Genomic DNA, 23,536 nt, shown 5'->3' with positions numbered 1-23,536 from the left:
GGGGAGTGGGAGAGGGAGAAGCAGGCTTCCCGCTGAGCAGGGAGCCTGACATGGGACTCGATCCCAGGACTCTGGGATCATGACCTGAGCCAAAGGCAGATGCTTAACAACTGAGCCACCAGGTGCCCCATATTCTGACTATTTCTTAGTAAACATAAGAGAGAGCTTCTCTTTTTAAGGGTGGAGTCTTGCACAATATCCTCTTAGTTTTCATATGCCTTCTTTCAAGGCCCTACTGAAATATTCTTCTGTGCCTCAAAGCTAATGGGGTTTTGCACAGGGATTATAACGGCTGAGTCCAACACAGAGTGGTGTAGCTGTCTATTAACCATTCCTAAGTGGTAATGGAGAGCTCTGCAGCTCATCTTTCCTATATTCATAAATTTGGACCAGTTTCACCTAAGAGTATTTTCTTAACCACTTTAATTCAACTTGACCCTACCTAAGACATCGAATCTGACAAATATTTATTAAGCTCCCCTATAAAAGGGACTCTGACAACTTCCTGTCTTTTCATAGGATATCCAAGATTATCTTTCAAGTTAACCCCCATGTCTATTTCTCCAAGTATCAACTGTAAACATAAAGATTTCCACTGTTTAAGCTTCTTTTAAATTATTTCTGAAAATGTTTGGTAACCTGGTGCCTTATTCTTAATTAGAATGTTTCCCCCATGATGATTAATTTCATTTGTCATGTTGGCTGGGCTATGGTGCCCAGACAGGTGGCCAAACATTATTCTGGATATTTCTGTGAGGGTGTTTTCGATGAGATTAACATTTAAATCAGTGGACTTGGAGTAAAGCAGATTGTCCTCTGTAATGTGTGTGGGCTTCATTCAATCAGTTGAATAAAACAAAAGACTGGCCACCTCCTCCCCCCAAACAAGGGACAATTCTGCCAGCAGACATTCTTTGGACTTGAACGGCCGCAATGGCTCTTCCCTGGGCGCCAGCCTACCAGCCCTGTTCTCCCTGCAGATTTTGAAACTGCCTGCCTCCATAATCATGTGAGCCAATTTTTAAAAAATAAATGTCTTTCTATATATAATTTACACATCCTATTGGTTCTGTTTCTCTGGAGAATCCTGAGTAATACACCCGCATTCACCATCCAGGTCTTTGAGATAGAAGATTTCATCTTGGCAAAAGAGAAACTTTGAGTACTTCTGAGAGCTTATTGGAGATTCTGATTAAAGATCTATAGAAGGAAAGGAAGAAAGGATGCTCTGGAGGTCTGACCCATGACCAGGCAAATGACATGGGGGAATGAATCCCAGGGAGAACTAAAGGAAAGAGGTAGCCTCTTATGACAGTATCCCAGAAGTGATCTAAGAAATTACATAGGTCTCTGAGAGGGTATCAGTAATCAATGCAATTTGATTAATTGACTTTAAAATATGTTCGAGTTTTATTTTCAGGTTCCATTGTGTATTTTTTGTGTATTACTCTGTGCAGTTACTTCATCCAAAACCACAGGGGACTGACAGAGCACCAAATCCACATCAAAACCATTTGTATGATATTAGTGTTGACACAATGCTAGGGTACAAAGTATCTACTTTGCTTTTCCACTGTTAATTCCAGTCCTTACTGCTCACAGAAAGCAGTAAAGCTTTCCTTTTCTCATCTGCCCCTTACAGATATGCCCAGTTTATGCAATGAATAAGTTTCTGCAAAGGTATGTATTTGATGCATACCTTTGTGAATTGCTTTATATTTTGAAGACACATTAGAGGAATTGGCTATTTCAAAGAAACTTTACAAGTATCTGATTTCTTAATGTCATAAGTCATTCTGATTCAAGACCATAACATCTCCCTGATGCATTAGCTTATGAAGTTCTAATTTTTTGCTTTAGAGGTTTAATTAATGTAAGATAAAACTATATCTAATAACGTTCATTTGCCTAAAAGAATTATTGTAGAATGCCTAATGTATCACCAGAAAGTAGTTTAATGTCTCAAATAAATGCCAAGTTGTTCAAATCACACTGATTGACAACTTCATTAGGTATAAATGTCACTATTATCCCTACTGTCCTGCATTTTTTAGGAAGAAAACATTCACACGGTGAAGGGAGTCAGAATCTATTTTTATATCCCTAGAGTTATAAACATTTGTATCAAAATATTTACAGTTATAGTATATGAAATATCAATCTATTAAAGAAGCCAAATACAGTACTAGAACAACCCACCAATGTAATGCAAATTACATGAGACATAAATGTCACAGAAATAAAGTAAAAGACAAGGGAAAACATGGTTCACTCCAGTCATAGTTTGACTTTTCAACATAATGCGAGTATCTCTTTTGGGTATATCTGATATGTAAGTATGCTTCTGCACATAAGACAGCCTTCTATAATCATGTGATAATTAAATCTTAATTAAAAAGTTCATCATCCTACAGTTTTTGCTTGCCATCTCTCTACCCCCAGCCCAGGTAATCTGGTGGCCTGCCCTCAATATTCCCTTAACCAGAATGAACATAGAGCAATACACTTAGTCATAGTCCTTTTACATAAATACCAGCAATCATGGCATGACAACCCCCAGAAAGGAAAATTAGGTAAGAAATGGGATAAGGAGAGAGCTGGGAGAAGGAAAGTAGGCAAGATGTCTCAGATCCCCCCTGGAGTAGATCTTCTTCTCAGGTAATAAAGGAAATTTCTTCCCAAGACAACCCCTTTCGACAGAATCTGAGATGGCTCAGCTGCTCCAGGCCAGAGCCATGCCTGCTTACCCAGGAATAACATACTGCTACTAAGTCCTATAGAAATGCTCCTATGGCAACAGACAGCCCAATCGCCAAATGACTGGGTACCACGAGAGTTTTTGCTTTTTATTTTTTCTCTTAAAGAAAATATCCACCCAACACCTATGTTTTTATTTGTCTCGTGGGAATTTTCTAATTTTCCCGGGAAGGCAGGCACTCTGTTCTAATCATGACCGAAATCTAGTATGCTTAATACTTTCCAATTATATAGCACCTTTCACCCAAGGATCTATTTGGTTTTAGTTTATGTTTTACTAAGCTTCCAGAATTGCCCTGCCTCACCTGTGGGAAAGGCAATGGCTCCAGCCCACGTCAGAGAGAGAGCTACCACTGAGCCTAGGAGTCCTGATCCCCAACGCAGATAATTAGACCAAACGTCCTCAAAAGTTATAATTTAGAGGGAGAGTAATAAATCATGTTACAAGGAACCATGTCCATCTCTCTCCCAGTATGTGTTCAAAAGGAACACTGACTGCATGGACAGGGGGTCCTAAAAACATAACCCTACTGTAGGACTGCCACCAGATTGCCCCTTGGTCCCATAATTTGTGTGGTGCTTTCACCACGGAATTGGTCATTAGTGGCTTTACAGAAATGCCAAAAGAGCTGCTTTGGCTTTAAGCGAGAGGCCTAGCAAAGTCCATAGCAAGAGGTCTCTGGGAGGGACAGCTGTGTGAGGTCCGGTCTGGGTTCTGATCATCCCCCAGGCCTTCCACTGTGAAAAGTTCTCTTTCTTGGTTTAACTCACCCACCAATTTGGCCTTAGGACTATATGTCTTTCTCCCATTTCGTCACAAATACCACTGAGTTCCACAGAGTTAAATATCTGTTCTAAAGAGGGATAATGGCTCACTGGCCAAAGCCCTCGTATGGGCCCTTCAGACCGAAATGTGATGTTTTGCTTTGGGTCAGAAAGGCACGATGGTTTCCAGGCTTAGCGTATTCAACACAAAAACAAGATCTGCTCTTGCTGGAACTTGTACCGCTATTTTAACTTGATGCAATCTGTCTGAGGACGGCAGCACGAGACCCAGAACTCAGCCTCAGGAGTGAAGCCCGTGGTGTGGCAGTAGATGGGGCCCCAGGCAGTGTGTGTAACTGAGAACAGCTGAAGGCCAAGTCTGATGGCTGGAGAGAGGCTCTCCGGCTGCATCCGGGGAGCAGCAGAGCGCTAGCCAACTACTTTCTCCCAAGGGCAGGGGCTCACCGGCAGAGAACCTCCTCGGGAATGGTTTGGATTTCAGCCTCTCCCACCCTACTTCCCCTCCCCGCCCCCCTCCCCTCTCTCGGTTTTTCCTGCACAGTATCTCCCACTTCCCTCCCAGATTCAACGGCTTCCTTCTCCCCACCCCCCGGATCCCCGTGAATTTGTTCGGCCTTATTTCTTTCTCAGGACTAGATAGAGCACTCCAATGATGAAGCTAAAGCAGAAGCAGATCCAGGTGAGGATGAAGGAGTAGCCATGGTGACTGGTCGAGTAGTTGGTTCCATAACCACCAGCATAATGATGAGTATAGATGGACACCCCAACCATAATGCACAACCCTGCAAGGGGGACGAAAAAAAGTCTCATTTTTCGGTTTTTTTATATTAAAACCAAGAAAAAAATTGTATAACTTTTAAAAGATCCTATTTCAAATCTGGCTGTTTAGCCCTATACGATAGTTCTGTTGATTTGCCCTGAACCAAGCAACCTTGATGGTTGTGCTGATAAACTGGAGGTGTTTGGGCTCTCACACCCACACTGGTTTGTGTAGCTGCAAGTGTGAAGTAAAACACAGAACTTCACGTCCACCACCCAGCTTTTCCTTCTGGACCCCAGCATATGTAGGCAGGCTGCCCAGGATGCAAAAGAACACAGACTTGCACCCAATTGTGTGTGTTGGGGAAGAACGGCAGAAGAAAGAGAACAGCACGACTGGCATGCACCGTGGTAGTGGCTTCGTCTAAGGATGCCCACCTTCCTGCCCTCAAGTGTCACGTGTACAAGTGCTTACAGTGGGCGTGGCCCGGCCACTTGGTGGCCACCCGCCCCCACCCCCACCCCGGGAACACTAGGTTTAAACATGGCAGTCTGTTTAAAGCAGATGACAGTACTTATGCCAAGCACCAGCAGGGGTTCTCAAAAAGAGAACAAAAAAGCAGAGGAGAAAATTGTCCATGTGCCATGTGCTCATCTGTCCAAACTGCCAGGAGCACCCACGGTAAGGCCGCCCTAAAAGCTTTTCTGGCATAAACCGGAGCCCACCCCTATGATACTCACAGCACACAAGCATGGTGGCCCCCGAGAGGAAGAAGCGGTTTCCTTTCTCCATGGTGAAGAGCTGGAACACGAAGACCACGAGGGAGATGACGGAGAAGATGATGGAAAGGATCATGAAGGCCTGCACCGCCTTGAGGGCGTCTGTGGACACAGGAGGAGGAGAACAAGGGTATTGGGCTAAGCAGTCCCCGGCAGGCTGCACGCCTCCCTGACCACCGGAATCGCCCCACCAAGCGCAGCCCTCTAAGACATACCTTCACTGCCATATGACAGGATGTTATCACAGCCGCCGCTGGTACAGTTTTTCCAAAGACCAACTGATGCTTTCGTAATATCCGAAACCACCCAGACCTGAAACCAAAAGGAAACAAACAGTTGTTTAAAAGCTGACCCTCATGGGGCGCCTGGGTGGCTCAGTCGTTAAGCGTCTGCCTTCGGCTCAGGTCATGATCCCGGGGTCCTGGGATCGAGTCCCGCATCGGGCTCCCTGCTCAGTGGGAAGCCTGTTTCTCTCTCTCCTGCTCCCCCTGCTTGTGTTCTGGCTCCCGCTGTGTCTCTCTCTGTCAAATAAATAAATAAAATCTTTCAAAAAAAAAAAAAAAAGCTGACCCTCTGCTTTAAAAGGAAAAGAAATAGCAAATCAGATTTGTGTCCGGATCAAATCTTCGGCAACACCCCATACTGAGCTCCAAATATGGCTAAGCACCCCACCTCTTGGTGGAAATGAGGTGTGACCAAAATTGAAGCCACAGAGGTGCCAAGAGAAAAGATGGAAGATTGTGTGACTGAAGAAAAATCACATAGCCTCTCTGGGCTTCACATTCCTCATTACTCAAAAAAAAAAAAAAAAAAAGTAATTCAATCATAGTGGTTTAAAATTCTGAGGTTCTGAGAAAGAGAAACATCGGATGAGGCAATTGGTTTTAAGTATGTACCATCCATACGCTCTATCAAGACCATTTTAGGGGCGTCTGGGTGACTCAGTGGGTTAAGTGTCTGCCTTCTGCTCAAGTCATGATCTGGGGGTCCTGGGATCAAGCCCCACAGGGGGCTCTCTGCTCAGCAGGGATCCTGCTTCTCCCTGTCCTTCTGCCCCTCCCCACTGCTCATGCTCGCTCTCTCTCTCTGTCTCTCTCTCTCTCTCAAATAAATAAATAAAATCTTAAAAAAAAAAAGACCATTTCATGTAAGGGCCCTGAGGGGGTTAAAAAAAAAAAAACGCTCAACTGGAGGCAAATACGAAACATATGGACAACGAAGAAAACAGCAATGAGTCTTGGTGTCAAGAAGTCACTTCCATCCAAGCAGAAGGATGTGGGGGCCCCTGAAAGTAGGAGAGTGACCAACACGTATTCCTCCAGACTCACTGTGGTGCCAGTGTCCCTTCCCACCTGGCCCAAGAAAAACAATTATTCTTCTGGAAAACAAACACCCGGCTTGTCCACGCAGAGCACCTATTAGAATGAGCACTGCTGGAAGGCCAGGGCCAAGGATGTGTGATCACCCGCTCTTGACTCAATAAACAACTGTATGCCAAGCCCTATATTAGGAGCTGATAATTCAGATATTCAGCACTTTGGCATCCACTAAAGCTGTCTGAAGTCGCTTATCAGGCTTGTTACCCTGAGAGACTTGGGGGTTGGGGCCCGGAATGGCTGACCCGCAGTCTGGAGGAGGGCTCATGGGCTAGGATTCTTAAATCAGCCTTGCTCCTGGCGACCACATCCACCAATGGTAGCCAAACTCTCCTATCTGAACTTCAAAACCCATTTGTCCTTTAACTGTAACATGGACCTATCAGATTCTGGAGCCACCATTTGCCCGTCTAGTGATGGATGGCCTTGACTTTTGTGTGCCAGGGGTTGTCTTTTTTCTTTCTGAGAACAGCACAATAAAAGCACATGTGGTCCTATAAACGACCGCTAGAGGTCAGAGTAGCCCAAGGTTCAGAGAGAAAAATATTTTTTACATTGTTTTGCTTGAGTGAGTTAATTCCCTGGAACCAGGTTAATCTGGCACAATTCCACCTTCACATGCTCTTCTCAGTTCAGAATTTGAATGTGTCAGTCTGGCTACCAAAGCCTCTCATCGTTTCTCTCTCCCCTCTATCCTTCTAATCAAGGTTCCCAGAAGGAAAGGAAGCTCTGCTCTCGCCGCATGGGTATCCCCATGCTGCCCTGAACAAAGCCTCTCCCTCTCACCGGGGCACCTTGGCTAGCACTCCCGACTGGAATGCATCCTGTGCTCTTTCTGCCATTCATCTTCTGCCAGGAGACCCCGCCCATCTACCCATCCTCCAAGCTCCACCTCCGGAGAAGGTTCTGAAGGACTGAAGAAGCCTCGTTGTCTTCTCCAGCCTCTAGCCGCCCACAGCCCTGGCGGAATAACTCTGGTAGACACCGGCTTTTCTCCTCCTGCTATTTCAGTGTTTGACGTGCCAGTGGGTGCTTTTTTTTTTCCCACAACGACATTGTATATTCCCAAGGGGCAGGGATTGTGGCTCAAACTTCTTTTGTAGCACTTTATGTAAATATTCAGATAATTTCTGGGTGAATGAATGAACAAAAGAACATATTACTCACATTGGCAATGGTGGAGACAAATAACATGATGACAGTGGCGATGTGGACCACAAAGATACCAGCCAGTAATACCAACATCTTGGCTTTTTGATGCCTCAAAGAGCAACGAAGAGTTCTGAAAAGAAAAGAGAAGATAAGGGGGTGGGGGGGGGAGGTTACTGTCAGATTCAATCAGACGATTCAGCTTCCCCACCCGTGTGGACTATCTGCTAAAATCAGGAAGAATTTCAATAAAAACCATCACGATTTCATTATAAATTCCTGAAAACCTCTTGTTAATCTAGTTTCCTAAGTGCCTCTTCATCTATTTACATATACTTAAATATAAACATAATTCTGCTTCTCAAGTATTTATATACTCCTCTCTCTAATAAAGCGTGTTTCTGGAAACACACACACATACACACACACACACACACACTTTATCACTGTTCATGTTTTATTTTGTTTGTGTCTTAAGAACCAAAAGAAGACTTTGATCTTTTAAAAGGCCTTTTTGCAGCTGTAATTTCCAGGTCTCTGTGCAACAATGTCCCATAAATTTCCATTTTCCACTAGGGAAGCGTCTGCGGCTCTATCAAACTGTTCATCCCGTGACATTAATAGAAGTGGATCCCTTCTGCCGAATAGCAGCTAACACTCAATGCCCATAGACTGAATAGGCTACTCATTTGCTCCCGGGTGAGATGTAAAATGTAAGAGCCACAACTTCTGTTATTACAATGCTGTTTGGTATTCAATAATTATAACAACCTAATTAAAGTGTAATGGTCTGATCACCTACTGATTGAACATTTCAGATTTGTATTGCTGCACCTGAGCCTTGGGGCCGTATGTGCCTCATGGTAGGGACTCTGCTATTGGTCTGGGGCATAATGCTGTGTTTTCTTCAATCAGTATGTCCGTTCTGGGGCTTTTGAACTACGCAGACTGAAACACCACTAAACGAGCCTTCTGTTTGTGCATGACATTTACACATCGTCCAATCCTTCAGGAGTCCATGGAGAAGATAGGCAAATGCATAAATCACATGGTGGGAGGATTGGGAATGAATATGGATTAAGAATGGGCATAGATAGGGGCGCCTGGGTGGCTCAGTCATTAAGTGTCTGCCTTCGGCTCAGGTCATGATCCTGGAGTCCTGGGATCGAGCCCCGCATCGGGGTCCCTGCTCGGCGGGAAGCCTGCTTCTCCCTCTCCCACTCCCCCTGCTTGTGTTCCCTCTCTCGCTGCGTCTCTCTCTGTCAAATAAATAAATAAAATCTTTAAAAAAAAAAAAAAAAAGAATGGGCATAGATAAACCAAACTGTTCAGCCATAATCTCAGCAGAGGAGAAGGGAGCCCATTGATCATAAAGAAAGTGTGAAGGATGCACATGGGAGTGGCTATTCTGATTTATGTCAGCTGCAGAGGGAGGGCTCCGTTCAAAGAGCTGCAGGTTATTCACACCAGGGTGGAGGTGTGGATGTCCCCACCTAGGGAGGAGATGGCTGGGCACATCCTGCAATTGTCCCGCTTCTCTCTCTCACTCCACCTAATTTAATTGAAGCTTTGAGCCTGCTGGAGCCACTTTCCTATTGTCCCGGGTACTTAGTGGCCAGCACTGATGCTCGTCTCAACACTCCAAGTGCCTTTTATCTCCTCTCACTTTCCCCATCAGGTATTCAAAATCTAAAATGTTCTTTAAAAAAAAAAAATCTAGAAAGTTCTAACATACATGAAGGGGTCTTGCTCTTTGCAGGCCAGGAATGAGAGGCAGCCTGTGGCTTCCCAACCTGCTCCAACAACCCCTGCCTTCCTTCCCAGTCCCAGCATTTCCCTCCAACCCAGGCTACTTTGTAGGGATTTGTCCAATTTCACTGTGAATGACAAAAATCATGAAGTTTATCCTGCCGCCTCAGGGGAGAGCTTGGAGCTTTCGTGCCCACTATTAATAATCTCTCTGCACATTCAAATTCATTTTTGCTTTCCGCGGGTCACGCATACGTCCACAATTTTCTGCTTTACTTTAATGCACAGTGAAAAGAGGTTTTTGAGTTAAACAGGTTGAGTTAGAATCATCTAGTTATGTCCTTCCATTCTCAGTGTCCTCCTCTATAAAGTGGGGGCTGTAATGCCGATCACACAGGAAAATACGAGAGTAATGGATCATGTTTGTGAAACTAGCAGCATCCACCACATGGCAGATACTAATGGGGCTGCTTTGATTGTGGTTATTAGCATTACTATTAATATCCTATGAAACTGAGAGTAGCTGTTACCAACATAACAAGTCAGTTAGTCACCAGGCTACCCCATGTTAAGTACAAGTAATAGGATATCTGCTATGTACTTCACCACGCGGTGTATATAAATCATTTCGGTCCTCTTAGAAATTGCCATTATGCCTAATGCCTGCCCTGTGAATGGGGAGACTACTAAGAACACACCCTCAGGAATCAGAAGGAGAAAGCTCACTCTTCTCAACCCTGACCATCCTCCCGACACCCCCAAAATTCATACCATCACTGGATCCCTGATCTTGCCCTTCATGGGGAAAGGAAGAGGCTGACTGTAGGGAATTACAAATATTACATAACAAGTCATATGTTTAATACTCTTTGGGCTCTATAAATGTCTTTTTTATTCCTTTGACTTCTAACTGACAAACATCCTCCTCCTAATAGACGGAGATGGTTGAAGGGCCCAGAACAGAGTATAATACACCAAGTGAGGCCTCTTAAATGAGGTGGAGGAAACACTGTGAGTTCCCTGCCTTACATGTTGTTGGGAATTCAGCAACCCTTTCTGTCTCCTTGGGTTGCTATGTAACCCTCCAGAGTAAGTCTCATTGCTTTCATCCCTGCTCACCCTCTCCATTTTGATGACTTGATCGTTATTGCATTCCATGTACCATCTTCCTACTGCACCTCACTTCAGCCCATCCACTGTACCCCCAGCCTCTGGATCTCACTCCTGATCTAAGGGTAATGGCCTTATGAACGAGAGGTCTAATAGCACCCTGCTGTGCAGTGCTCCCTGTTTTTCAGGGCCTGGCATTTCCCCATCTGTGTGGCGTGTGCTCTGTTGTTGTGTCCTGGCCACTTTAGCCCAGGCCAAGTGTTTGGTCCCTGGCCTGAACATGGTGCATTTTAACTAGGTGTGCTCTGGTCTGCTTATGAAATGAAACCCATTGCCACTGCTGCAGGAACCAAGTCTGGATCTCACTCCTGATCTAAACCAAAGCCCCACCTGATCATTATTCCCTTGCCTGGTGCAGGCTGGAGGAGTGGGTTGGGGAACTGAGCAAAGAGGTGACTCCCTTTCTTCTTAGATTCCTGTGATTGTACCACATCTGTCCACCAAGGAAAGGAGCAAAAATGTCTTGGATTAGCTGGGGCTCTTATTGTAAGGAACACATAATTCCCTCTGCTTTTGGCTGCTGCATCCAGCCAGAAGTAGGGGCTAGCTAGCTGGAGCTAGTACATAATGCATATAGCTTCTCCATCTTTTCACTGCCCCCCAATTTCTCAGGTTTCATTAGTGTCATCCATTGTCAGCTTAGAGGGGCTTCCATTGTTTTCAGTGGCCCTCCCCAACACATTTGGAAGCAAAATGAACTATCTTCTTAAGTTTCTAACCTGGATTACCCCTTCCAGTGCCCATACTAGAGAGCCCCCAGTAGAGAAACCCTCAGCCAGAGGTGCGTGGAAGGGCAAATCTTGATATATTTATAGGCAACCATGAGAGCTACCTAGTGGGTGAATGTCTGGGGATCTATCGAACAGCAGAGCACAATGGGAATAAATAACAGAAGGTCTCAGGCTCTTGAAACTCCCACCCACCCACTACTTGCAGCGTAGCTTGCAGGGAGACTCATTCCCTACCCTGGTGTGTATCTTGTGTCATACAAAATCACTGAAAAGACACCATTTCTGAACGTTCATATCATTGGAAGTACTGGCTGCTACAACTTTCTTGGCAATTTGTTTCACTACAACAATAATTGACTTCTTCCTCACACCTCTCTAAAATGCTTTGGATGGCACTCTCCAGTGGAAAGCATACCCTTAGTCACAGCTCGACAGCTCGAACCAGGAAGTACAAAATAACAGCATTGCAATTCTGAACACTTAGGAGCAATGCCTGTCCCTCAGAGCATTTGGTGCACTGGGCAGTCCCAAAGTTTCTCAGTTGGTTGCTTGGGAACTCCCATAAAATCAGCTCTCAGACCCAGGCCCACAACACTAGTCCATTCACAGTGTTCTCGAAGGATAGGACATCCACTGACTGTTCTATGTGAGGTGCCAGGAACACATTTCTCCACCCATCCCTGTAAGCAGAGTAGGACTTCTTGGGACAGGGGTACCCAGGGCTATCACTGCACTGGGTGGGAAACTGAGAAAAGTATAGGAGGCATGAATGTGGACTCTAGAGAGAAGTTGAGTGCTAAGAGAAAAGGAAGTTAAGAGACTTAGGGCCACACATCAGCTCTCTGACATCCCTTTTCTGTTGTTCTTTCTTCCAAACACACAAGCCATCTTTTATTCTTGACCAAACTTCCCCTTTTCTTCTCGAATTGCCCAGCCCACAGAGGAGGAGCAGTCTCTTTATGCTCCTAATCCCGATGCAAACCTCACAACCACTGACCATTCTAGATTTGGATTAAGTTCTTTGTTAAAAGAAAATTATTACAGTTAGCGGAAATGACCTTGAGAATTACCATTGCTGGGGATTGGAGGTGTAAAGGACTAATTCATGTGGGGTGGAGGTGGGGGAGATAACTGTCCTCTCCAGTTGTCTCCATTAGCTTAAATCTTTATTGTTTTCTTGCCTTCCTTTTATGGCTTCCTACTCCCCTAAAATATGAAAGAACCAAAGGAACATAGCTCCGAGACTGCCTTGCACTGCCTCTTTGCCTTTGCTTTTAGGGTGCTCTGACCATGAGAAATCAATCAGGCCCCTGTGAACACCTTTCCTTTTCTGATGAGTACCTAATACTGCAGAGACTTTGAGGGTAATTGACTTTTAAAGACACAGTAGGGGAGTTCAGATGTTCGTAATTTGGATCCATGGTTGTTAAGCTAGGGTCAGATAACTTCTTCCTGCCGCAGAGTGTGTGTGTTTATTGAACGGCCGCCACCAGAGTCTGGATGATACAGTTCTTTAAGGGTGGTCTAAGTCACAGTAATTGGGAACAATACAGCAGAACAGAACAGTCAAAAACCCACTTCTCCAGCAAAGGAAGTGGTGGAAATCCTGGGCTTGACTCACTGAAGAACTAGCCTGAACCTGGGGGTGTAACATAATCAGAAACGGGGGTGGAGGGTGGGGATGGCAGGGGCTGTGTGAGCAGAGGGGGAGTCTCGCAGAGCTCAAACGTCCATGATTCATTTGAGAGTGGGTGAGATTCTCCCAGACAAAGGCACAGTGGAGGCTTCCTCTACCAGATGGTGCAAGAGAGCTTTCTGAGGGCATGAGAATCCGCTGGCTAGCTAGAAGACAGTTTAGTCATTTTCCTGACCGCCTTGGATAACCCAATCTTCTCTGGGGAGAAGGGAGTAATAATGGCCAGCTGCCAAATTCCCCATCTCTCCTTCCTCTCGGATGATATTGCCCAAAGCAAGTCAGGTCATGAGTTCTTCCTCCATTATTTACCCCTCATCTATTCCTTACTTCTGCTCACATTGTCCTTGCCCAGTTCAGATCCTAACCTGGACCCCAGCCTCAGCCTCTGGCATAATCCTCCTTCTGAGCTCCTCCTTCTCTGACATATCCTCCACACCACTGCATTATCCAACCTTGTCACTCCTCTGCTCAAAATCCTCCAAACACCTCACCACCCCCTCCCACTCATCACTGGGAAAGAGGCTCCAAACACCTTACTCTGGCCCTGGAAATCCTGAGAACGTGGTTTCCAAAGAAAAAGCCCTGCTTTTAAGTGTCCTTCCTCCAGGAACTACCTATCGAAAATTTTTCAAGGAAGCTCAAACCCTGCCTCCTCTAGGAAGCCTAAACCCTGCCTCCTCTAGGAACCCTTCCCAGATACACAGGTCAGAAGTAGTCATTTTCCCCACTATGCTATAGTCCTTACATAGCCCTTTATTAAAACCACTAATGGCAGCCTGCCTGGTAACAGAACTACTTAAGGAAATATTTGGCTCCCCAAGCCCTAAGATTCTAAGTTTCTGAAGGGAGAGTCTTATCTATGACAGGTACCAAGTAAACTTCCATTCAGTGAGCAAATAAATGTTATTAGGAAGGCAATATTTTTTCTTACATACATGAACTTTAGTCCTTTGTAATTTTTAGAAATTATTTATATTACTATAACTATGTATTGAGCATCTTATCATATGCAAACTCTGTTACATATTGCTATATAAATATCTTTGTAAACATACGAATATTTCCTGGGTAACTTTGACATTTGAATATACAAGGGTATATATGTGTTTGTTGTCTTTTATTTAAGAGGAAATAAGTAGATGCAAGGAAAATATCTTAAATTTCTAAACACTAATTTGTCCACAGATTTAACTTTTCTATCTCTTTAAGTTATAGAATCTCTGGACTGAGAAGAGGGGCCTTAAAATTCCTCCCCAATATATGAACCTCAACTACAAATCTACACCACAGAACTACCTAAGTCATGCTTACATTCCTCCAGTGACGGGGAGCTCACTACTTGCCAAGACCCTCCCATTAGGAAGTCCTTCTGACAACGCATCAGAATCTGCTCTTGGCAACTACTACCCTTGATCTTAGTTCTGCCCTTAATCTAAAGCGGCCTCTTCAGACCTTTTCTAGAATGGTCACCTTTGTGCAGAACTTTCAGGCTACCAGAGAACTAGCCAAAGGACATCACCTAAGATCCCCAAATCTCAATCACGTCATAACACAGCCTTGATTTTATTCAACTGTTAGACACTATTCTGTCTTTTCACTGATTTGTGTTTTCCCGATTATGAAATCTCCATCTCTTTCTGGTGAACCTTGAAGAAAGCTGTCTCACACCATCTGACCAACGACATGGTGTTTCCTGCAAGGCATGAGAGAACATGAAAGACAAAGCTGCCCCTGGTCACATGATCTCCGGGAGTCAGCCACTATCTCTGGCCATCTCCCTAGCGTGACACCCAGCGGCCTGTCACTTCTCCCTGTGCAGACTGGCAGCACCAACACCTTTCTATTCTCTACACATCAGTCTCATTCTGCTTTGGTCGGTTTGTTTTGATGTGTGTCCCGTGGAGGATCATTGGGGTTGGCAAAGTAGATGTCCATTTAACACCAAAGCAGAAAAGGAAACACTCTCTTTTGGGAGCAGTCGGAGAGGATATATCCAGAGGAGGAAAAGGCTGGGATTAAAAGCAGGTTGAGGGGATGAGACCTTGGATGAGCTTTTCTGGCCATTGTTATTGTTGTTTTATGTAGGCGTACTTTCCATTCTAAATATTGTTTTTACATAGGGGTGGGAGAGGGGGATGTTAATTTCTCCGTGGGAAACATGGGGAGAGAAAGGATCTCAAAGGACCATTTCCTCCTGCCTCTGGATATCTGATGTTTGGTGTGGAAGGAAAGAATTTCAGGTTGTCCCTCACTATATCCACGTCATTCTGGGGCCTAATGTTTTTACATGCAGGGCAGATGTTGTGACCAGAAGAAACATCAGGAATCAAGCCACAAAAGTAACTACATGCTCCAGGGAAAACAACTATGTTTTCATGGTCTTGGGGGAAAGGGAGCTCCATCTCCCAAATGTGGTCTATCGATAATAAATGGGGGTTATTATAGAAAGAGTAGTGTGTATCTGTCACTGGTGTAAATGAGCACAGACTCTCGCATAGTTAGGGATGAAGAACCAGGGGATGAGGGTGGGGGAAGCAAGCATGCTATTAAAAAAAAAGAAAGAAAGAGAAAGAAGAAAGAAAGAAAGAAGAAAGAAAGAAAGAAAGAAAGAAAGAAAGAAAGAAAGAAAGAAAGAAAAGAAAGAAAGAAAGAAAGAAAGAAAGAAAGAAAGAAAGAAAGAAAGAAAGAAAGAAAGAAAGAAAGAAAGGAGGGAGGGAGGAAGGAAGGGAGGAAGGAAAGAGAGGGAAGGAGGGAGGAAGGAAGGATGGAAGGAAAGAGAGGGAGGGAGGGAGGAAGGAAGAAAGGATGGAAGGGAGGAAGAAAAGAGAGAGAAAGAGGGAGAGAGAGGAAGGGAGGGAGGAAGGAAGGAAGGAAGGAAGGAAGGAAGGAAGGAAGGAAGGAAGGAAAGGGAGCACCTATTAGACAAACAAAATCTGAAACAAATTTTGCCTCTGAGTAACTGCTGACTCTGGGAAAATCCCATTACCTCTGGCTGGTGGCTCCTACAGAGACAGAGTACATAGTGGTAGAGCATGGGTGCCAGGTTCAAATCCTGCGCCAAACTTCTTTTTTTTTTTTTTTAAATTTCAGTGTTGTTGAGGTATAATTGGCATATTAAAATTGTAAGATAGTTAAAGTGTACATTAAGGTGATTTGTTGACTCCAGCACTTCCTAACTGGGATCTATAGGCCTCAGAGGGCTCGTGTGAGGATTGGTGCCTGCAGGGCAAAGGCTATCGGGTCGTCGGTTTGTCTTTCTGTTCCTTTATGTACAGTGAGAGGCTCAGGCCAGCAGAATGGGCTTTAAGCCGCTCTAGAATCTGAGGGCCAGCAACTATGCTCAAGGCAAACAAGTAGCATGAATCTTGTTTTTGCAAATGCTCCCAAGGAGAGTAATCTCTCTCTCTCTCTCTCTCTCTCTCTCTCATTTCCCCTTCTCCTTCGCATCCAAGGAGGGGGTGGATCTGGCAACATCCGGACCCGGGCCGCGATGCGGCGGCCGGCCCACGCCCCCAGACCGCAGGTGGCCGGGCCACGGGGCGATGGCCCCCGGGTGAGGACAGAAGCTGCAGCTGTCTTCTGCTTCTGACAAAAGAGGAGTGTTCTGGCGACCAGAATGTCTTCGAGGGAGAGGTTGCCAGGACCATAACTAGGGTTTGGGAAGAAAATCAAGGTGTGGCCCTGGCCCGGCGGCGCTTGGGCGGGTGGCCAGTAGGTGGCGGCAAGACGCTTCAGCCGGCAAAGCTGCGGCTGCGAGAGCCCGCGGAGCTGGGGGGCACGCAGCCTGCAGCGGGATGCGGGCCAGGGCGCCGGGTGCGCGGCAGGGGCTCGCAGTCTCTTTGGGGGCGCTTGGTTCTTTAGGGGTTTAGAGGCATCGAGGCTCTCTACTCGGATCCCTGAACAAAAGAGGAAAGGCACCTTCCCCAGAGCGCAACCAGAACCAGAACCGAAGCCCACCATCTCCCATCTCCCAAGCCAGGCCTCTCCCACTCCAGCATGATCTTCTCTCTCCCAGATTTGTCTCAGGGCTCGGCAGACGTTCTAGAATTCCTCCCAGAACTCCCCTTCACTCTGTTCCTCCCACCAGCTCCTAGTTAATCAGAGGGTCTGCATGGCCCCTCAAAAGGGTGCGGAGGGCGGCGGCGGCTTCCTGTCATAGGGCTGAGCAGGCCCAACGGCGGAGTCAGGTCTGCGAGGCCCCCAGAACGCCCAAACCAGATCCCCACACTGCAAGCGCAGAGACACGCTTCCAACATTCCATCCTGCCCCCCCCCCCCCCACAGCACCCGGGTCCCTTTCCCACCAAAGCCACATCCGGCAAAGGGAAGCTGGAACGCACCCGCCCGCCCAACTCACTGTTTCAGGGGGGCAAACCTCTCTCCAGTTCCCCATCTCCAGCCCCCTAAGAAGGGGTCTTTGATTATTTGAAAGAAGCCAAAGGATCAAGGACCTCATTTTGCTTTTAGCTCTGATCTGACCCATCGGAAAAGAGGGAAAACATCAAGAGAGATCACTGGCCTGTTGGCATAAATATTCAATGGAAATTCAAATGACACCAAGCCTGTATTGACCCACATTTGTTACTTGAGCAACAAATGCCCACCCCCCCCCACCCCCGGTTTGAGGGGACAAAGAACAGAATATTTGGCCCTAAGGACTGTTCTGAAACACTGAGGGTGGGTGGTCCCCAGACAAGAAGGGAAGGAAATAAGGGGCGCCTGGGTGGCTCAGTCGTGTAAGCTTCCGCCTCTTGATCTCAGCTCAGGTCTTGATCTCAGGGTCGTGAGTTCCAGCCCCAGGTTGGGCTCCACACTGGGCGTGGAGCCTACTTTAAAAAAAAAAAAAAAAAAAAAAAAAAAAAGGACGAAGGAAATGAGAGTGGAATCCTCCTCACACTTCTCCCTTGCTCTTTGGCCTTCTCCCTGTCTTTCTCTTTCCACTTCACTCATCTCTTCTCTCCCTCAAAGCACAGGCCTAAGGAACAGCGGGCATTTGCACTTGCCCCCTCCCCCTCCTCTCCTTCTATTCGCTCTCATCTACACCTTTACGCCACACCCTCCCGCTGCTGGGTCTCCCTCCCAGAGAAGAGGGTGGAGTTCCTTTCCCAGGACCAGCTCAGCTTCTCCCTGAACCTGGTTCGGTTACTCGTGAATCCCTTGCTGTTGTCAGTATCTTAACAGGCTTATATAACCTGCCTCTTCTCATCGGCTGGCATCCTTGATGTTTCATTAATCAAACCCCTTCCTTGTCTTCCAAGAGCTGGGTGAATGCTCATTGCTATCTGATGATGAGGCCTAAGGAATCTGAGTGGATGAGCAGAGGAGGCTGCCTGGGCCCTTAATCCTCTGTAACATGCCCTGCAATGCAACATGATGCCTCATTTAACTTTTCTACCAATTTTTATGGATTAAACTCTTAGCATGAGCCAAGGGATTTCCAAAACAGGACAATAACATCTTAGAACGCTAGAATTTCAGAGGCACAAGGGGCTTAGGAGACCATCAAGTTCAGTTCCCTCCATCAAGAAGACGAGTGACTTGCCCGTGGTCATAGGGCAGAGTCAGGCCAAGACCACAGCCCTCCAGCTCCCTATTCAGCCACTTCGCATCGGCCCCAAGATTCTTGCCCCCACTTTCAACCACTATGCCTATGTTCTCGATTTTAATGACCCCATTTGAAGAGAGAATTCATGAAACAGACTCAGGAACTACAAAAGCTGCCACATCCACATAAAATCAATGGCACCAAGAGCAGAGGAGTCCATTTTAGTTCCAAGGAAATGCCCATATCCAAAACAGGGAAGAAAACGCTGACCCAAAGATTTTTAAAAAGGAAGAGAGACAAACAGCAATCTCCACAAGGGTTTGTACGGTTATCTTTATGCTTCAGTGTCAGTGGATCTCCCAGTTAAATTAAGAGAAATTATTTTTACCCAGTCAGGTCACCAAGGACTGAAGGGTTACAAGAGTGGTCTCAAGACATGAGTGTTTTGGTGGGGGAGAGGTTTGTGAATTCAAGTAAACTAATTGGAACCATATTTGGGCTCCCTTGATTACTGAATAGAAATTTGGGATCATCTAAGCAGAGCTAGGAAGAGGATTGGAAAAGAGAAATTTATTGTCAGAAAATTTCAGATCTACACTGGCTGAAGATTATGAGCTCTTCTCCAGGATTGACGTCCGTTTTGCAAGCCAGCAATTAGTCCGGAGTTACGATGGGTTGGCAACTTGTTCCTGTAGTTATCATGACGGGTGGTAACAACGTGAGCTATAGGAACTATAAGCCAAGTTATGGGATCACCCCAACAGGGCCAACTTAGAAGACTGTGTCTCTGGTTTTGGACTGATTCAACCATGGCCTCGTGGGTAGCAACTGGGTGTGTACCTCCGAGTATGTACATCCAAAAGCCCCAAATGTCTCCCAGCTTTTGTGTTAGGCATCCACGTATATACATGTGGTAAGTTAAAGAAGAAACCGGATTCATGTATTTAGAAAATGAAATACCTCAGAATCAGATCACGTGGGTATGGCCGACTATGTATATGGTTTCAAAGCTTTAAAAAGGTCTCCTGTTCTTTTTGAGTCTTAGGTAATAATAATCATACTGATCCATCAAGCTTTACCCATTAAGTATTAATTAAGGGTCAAGTGTTTAGAGGCTAAGGGGCACTGGGAAGAACAACAACAAAAACGGAATAGAGAATTTCTGCGTGCCCAGGACTGCAGAACTAGGAACGAAGTATAGAAGTTACAGAGAAGCCAATTGTGCCGGATTTAAGATTTTCTAATAATCAGAGCTGTCCAGCAACGTGGGGGCGGCATGGGAGAGGGAAGCATGGAGGCGCACTCTGAGGTAGGGAGCCCCCCTATTCTGGATATTTTAAGGACATGTAAAATGGCCATCTGTCCAAGGTGGTGTTAAAATAGGACTTCTGCATATGGTGGGAGAATGAATGAATTGATCTTCAGACTGAGAATCCCTCCCAAACTGAGAATCTGATACACAAAATTAAAGATAGAACATAACTAAATTTGCCTTGTGCCCTTTTCTGTGGCCATTTTTCAGATATACTCCCCTATCAGGCTCTGAGGAGTCTGCAGAACAGGATTTTGCCTCATCTGTAAGCCTTCTAGGTCTCTGACTGCTCTCTCCATTGATCCCAGTGCATCCTGGACTGAAAGAAAGCCCCCAGAGCCCCCCACCCCACCCCCCCGGACCAAGCCAAGAGGCTCTACATCCCCCAGAGTCTGGCTGGTCCCTGGGAACTGGGTGGGCCTAAGCTGGTCTCCGGAGGGAAGCAGGAAGAGTTGAGAAAGTCACAGTCTTTCTGGTCTGTGGAAGGGATGTCTTTCCTTTCCTCAGAGATGTGCCCTGTCCTCCTGGGAGGTAGCCAGCCTCTGTTCTGGGATGGAGTCCACTCTCGGTTGGCCCTTGATGGCCTTCTGCCAACTCCCAGGATAGTTTAGTGCCCTCAAACAATGTAAAATCTGGGGGGTCCTCTGACCAGGACGCCAGACCGGATGGCCTGCAGCCCTCCAGACAGCACTCCACCCCCGCCCCATTCTTCAGAGTCTGTGGTGGAATCCAATCCGCCTCTGGGGGGGGGGGGGGGGGGGGGAGGCAGCAGGGGAAAAAAATAGCCCTCCCGTTTCAGGATTTTCAAAGACTTACAGCTGAAATCCAGAAAAACTCCTGCAGCTTAGGAGCTCCCTCACCATTTCTTGGAGGCAGCAGGGAAAACAGGAATTAGAACAGCATTTTCAAAATTGCCCTCAAACTTGGGGAAATAACATAACAGTGTATTTTCTCACTTCTAGAACTACAGTGTATGGGGAAACGCTGCACCAAAAAATGCAATTCAGGATGGTCTACACCCGCAGATTTCTCAGTATTTTCTGTCTGCTGGCCGGTTAAGTATTGCCTAGAGTTTAAACTTGCACAAGAACTACAAAAAGATTCATACTGGATTCACAGAATACCATTACTACCAACTGTAATAATGGCTTCCCTTAATCCACAGCCATGTAATCTGGAAATAATAAACATTTTAAGCAAATGTGGGAGTCCTCTGCATCTTGAGAAGTTTCCCGTGCACTTAGTTAATCATCCCCTCCAGGGCAGTTTTACGAGGCGCCTGTCTGTACAGTGGACACGGGCTGATTACATTTAAATCTTCTCTTCCAACGCACGGCAGTTCTAAAGGAAAAGCCTAATTTCGCCAGACAAGCTGAATCCTGTCATTTTCCTCGGCTTGTTTATGTAGGGGAGGAAAATAAAACCAGTATCTATGTCGAAATGGGCCACACCTCAACCAAAATGCTAACCTAAAACAAAACAAAAGCAAATAGAAATCACCCTTCTTCCTTTCTCCAGATTCACTTTCTGATTAGCAAGAGGGTTTTGCATTTGCACAACCACATTTTGGAAGAGTGAGAAGATAAATGGTCCCAAACAATCACTTCCTTCCATGCACCTGAAAAAATTAGTTTATTATTTCTAATATGCCATCTTTTCACTCAGCACTAAAATTTCTGGGGTGGAAGCACAAAGCCATTCAACATTTTTTTTTAACAGGAGCAAATGAAGCTCCCCTACACGACCCACCCTTTCCTCCAAACCCAGTTTCCCTCCTGCCTCTTCCCATCCTCTACATCTGGCAAGGAGAGAAGGAGCTCTGGGTTCCACATCAGGCTGATTTGCACCAAATGAAACCCTCCCACATTTCGTTTCAAACACCCATTGATACCCCCACCTCTCTGTTTTCTTTAAACAAACCCACCCCCTCCTCCCATCCCCGAGGGGAGAAACAACACTGACATTTATACAGAAGTGAATGAACGAGCTGTAAATGCAACAGCAAAAGTGAACTGAAAAGCACCTATCTATCCATCATCCAAAAAAGACCAGCAAACAACCGACAAGAGAAACAACTCAAATCCTGAAGCAACGTGAATCAAAACAGACAACCTGGAAAACATCTGGCAAGTACGTACGTCCTTCAAAGGTATGCAGTGTTTCCTCCGTAAAGAATCCCTTATCCTGGCATGTTCCAAAGTCCCTGCTCCCAAGCAAGAACCCAGTTCCTGCAAAACGTAATCACAGCCCAGGCCCGCTGATTTCCCCGGAGGCTCCCAACCCCCCGTCATAAGGCATTTTCCTGAACCTTATAGAAAAAGTTGTCTGGGTATCCACTGGTAGCCAGAAGTTTCAAGAATTCAATTCAGAGGATCACAGGAAAAATAGCACAAGAAAAAAGAAAAAGCAAGGCTTAGATGACTACTAGGTCAGGAGAAGGAGAGCAGAGAAGGAAAGAGAAAGTTTGCTGAGCTTCCCCACAGCGTTGGAAGCTGTCCTACCTGAGGTCCAAGCGACTGAGGCGTCCTGAGGAGCTGGAGCTGGTGGCTGTCTGGTCTGCTCTTCTGGAGGTATGTGACCACGGCAAGAGGAGGGACCTGCTTCCCGAGGTTAAAAGTTTCCAGCGCTGGTGTGCTGGGGTGTGTGATGGGCGGTTTCTTTTCACTCTGTTTTAAAGGAGTTTCTATGAATCAGTCTGACTTTAAAAAAAAAAAAAAAAGATTTGTTGGTAAGCTACGCCCTGCTGGGTTGGCAGTTGGTCAAGAGAGGCTGGGAGTGAGCCATCAATTCAGAGAAGCCTGTTTAGGCTCTCTCTGACTCACACACACAGACCACAGTGGAAAAAGGAGTGACATTGCTTCAAATGAGTAATAGGAGTCACACAAATAGATCTGTTTACCGAAGCCCATTCCTCCTCACCGAAAAGGAGACTTGGTTACCATGGGCAGAGGCAAAACACAAGTACTCTGTCCAAATGTTCATCTGGGGAGGGGGAGAGAAAGGGACAGGGCCCTGCCCATCGAAATCCTAGCTAATCATCCAAGGAGATCCCCATTCATCCTCCCCGACCTAATGCGCCGGTGGCTGCCCACTGTCAGGAATGAGCAGATTTATTTATTTGCTTCCCTGCCTGACCCTGGGGCACTCTTCTTTGGGCAGCCGTAAGGCAAGCCTGGGAACCAGGAGAGGACACACAGAGAGCCCTCATCACCCTGCCTCTGAATGACCAGCAGCCTGGCCTTTAATTATACTCTGAATGAATGCCCATGTGGACTCCTCACATTCCGGAGCAAGTCCTCGGCTTAAGGACTTTGCTCTCTGATCTCCATGTAATAATCATCTGGACCTTGCTCCACAGTTGAGCTCCACCGGGAGGGGCCCTGGAAGTCACTTAATCCCACAACCGAGGCGGCATTCCCCGGAGACAAGAGCTCAGATGCCTGAGTTCAAGCCCCACTCTGCACTTGCTGGCTGTGTGGCTGTGGACAAATGGACCTCCCCAGGCCTGTTTCTTTGCGCATCAAGCGGGGGCAGAAGGTACCTATCTCATAGAGCTGTCTTGAAGGACACGGGGAGAGGGGCACCTGGGCGGCTCAGTTGGTTAAGAGTCTGCCTTCAGCTCAGGTCCTGATTCCGGGGTCCTGGGATCGAGTCCCGCATCCGGCTCCTTGCTCAGTGGGGAGTCTGCTTCTCCCTCTGCCTCTGCCTCTCTCTCTCTCTCTCTCTG

The 23,536-nt window shown here is 46.2% G+C and overlaps 1 protein-coding gene across 2 annotated transcripts; it reads right to left on the bottom strand.

Moving 5' to 3' along the window:
- Positions 1–1,937: 1,937 nt before the first annotated feature.
- On the bottom strand, positions 1,938–22,735 carry EMP1 (epithelial membrane protein 1). 2 transcript variants are annotated; one of them, XM_032391759.1, is made up of 5 exons: positions 22,311–22,735; positions 7,626–7,740; positions 5,298–5,394; positions 5,044–5,184; positions 1,938–4,325 (listed from the first exon to the last, which is right to left on the bottom strand). In XM_032391759.1, exons 2-5 carry the CDS (start codon positions 7,701–7,703, stop codon positions 4,159–4,161), a joined length of 483 nt encoding a protein of 160 aa, XP_032247650.1. In that variant the 5' UTR covers positions 7,704–7,740; positions 22,311–22,735; the 3' UTR covers positions 1,938–4,158. The 2 variants fall into 2 exon arrangements, with proteins under 2 accessions (XP_032247650.1, XP_032247651.1); XM_032391760.1 differs by lacking the exon at positions 22,311–22,735 and adding an exon at positions 21,948–22,279.
- Between the last annotated feature and the right edge of the window lie 801 nt (positions 22,736–23,536).

Source organism: Phoca vitulina, unplaced genomic scaffold, assembly GCF_004348235.1.
Source record: "Phoca vitulina isolate PV1807 unplaced genomic scaffold, GSC_HSeal_1.0 scaffold64, whole genome shotgun sequence".
Lineage (NCBI taxonomy): Eukaryota > Metazoa > Chordata > Mammalia > Carnivora > Phocidae > Phoca > Phoca vitulina.
The sequence above is the reverse complement of the archived record's forward strand: the minus strand, read 5'-3'. Positions and strand labels throughout refer to the sequence as shown.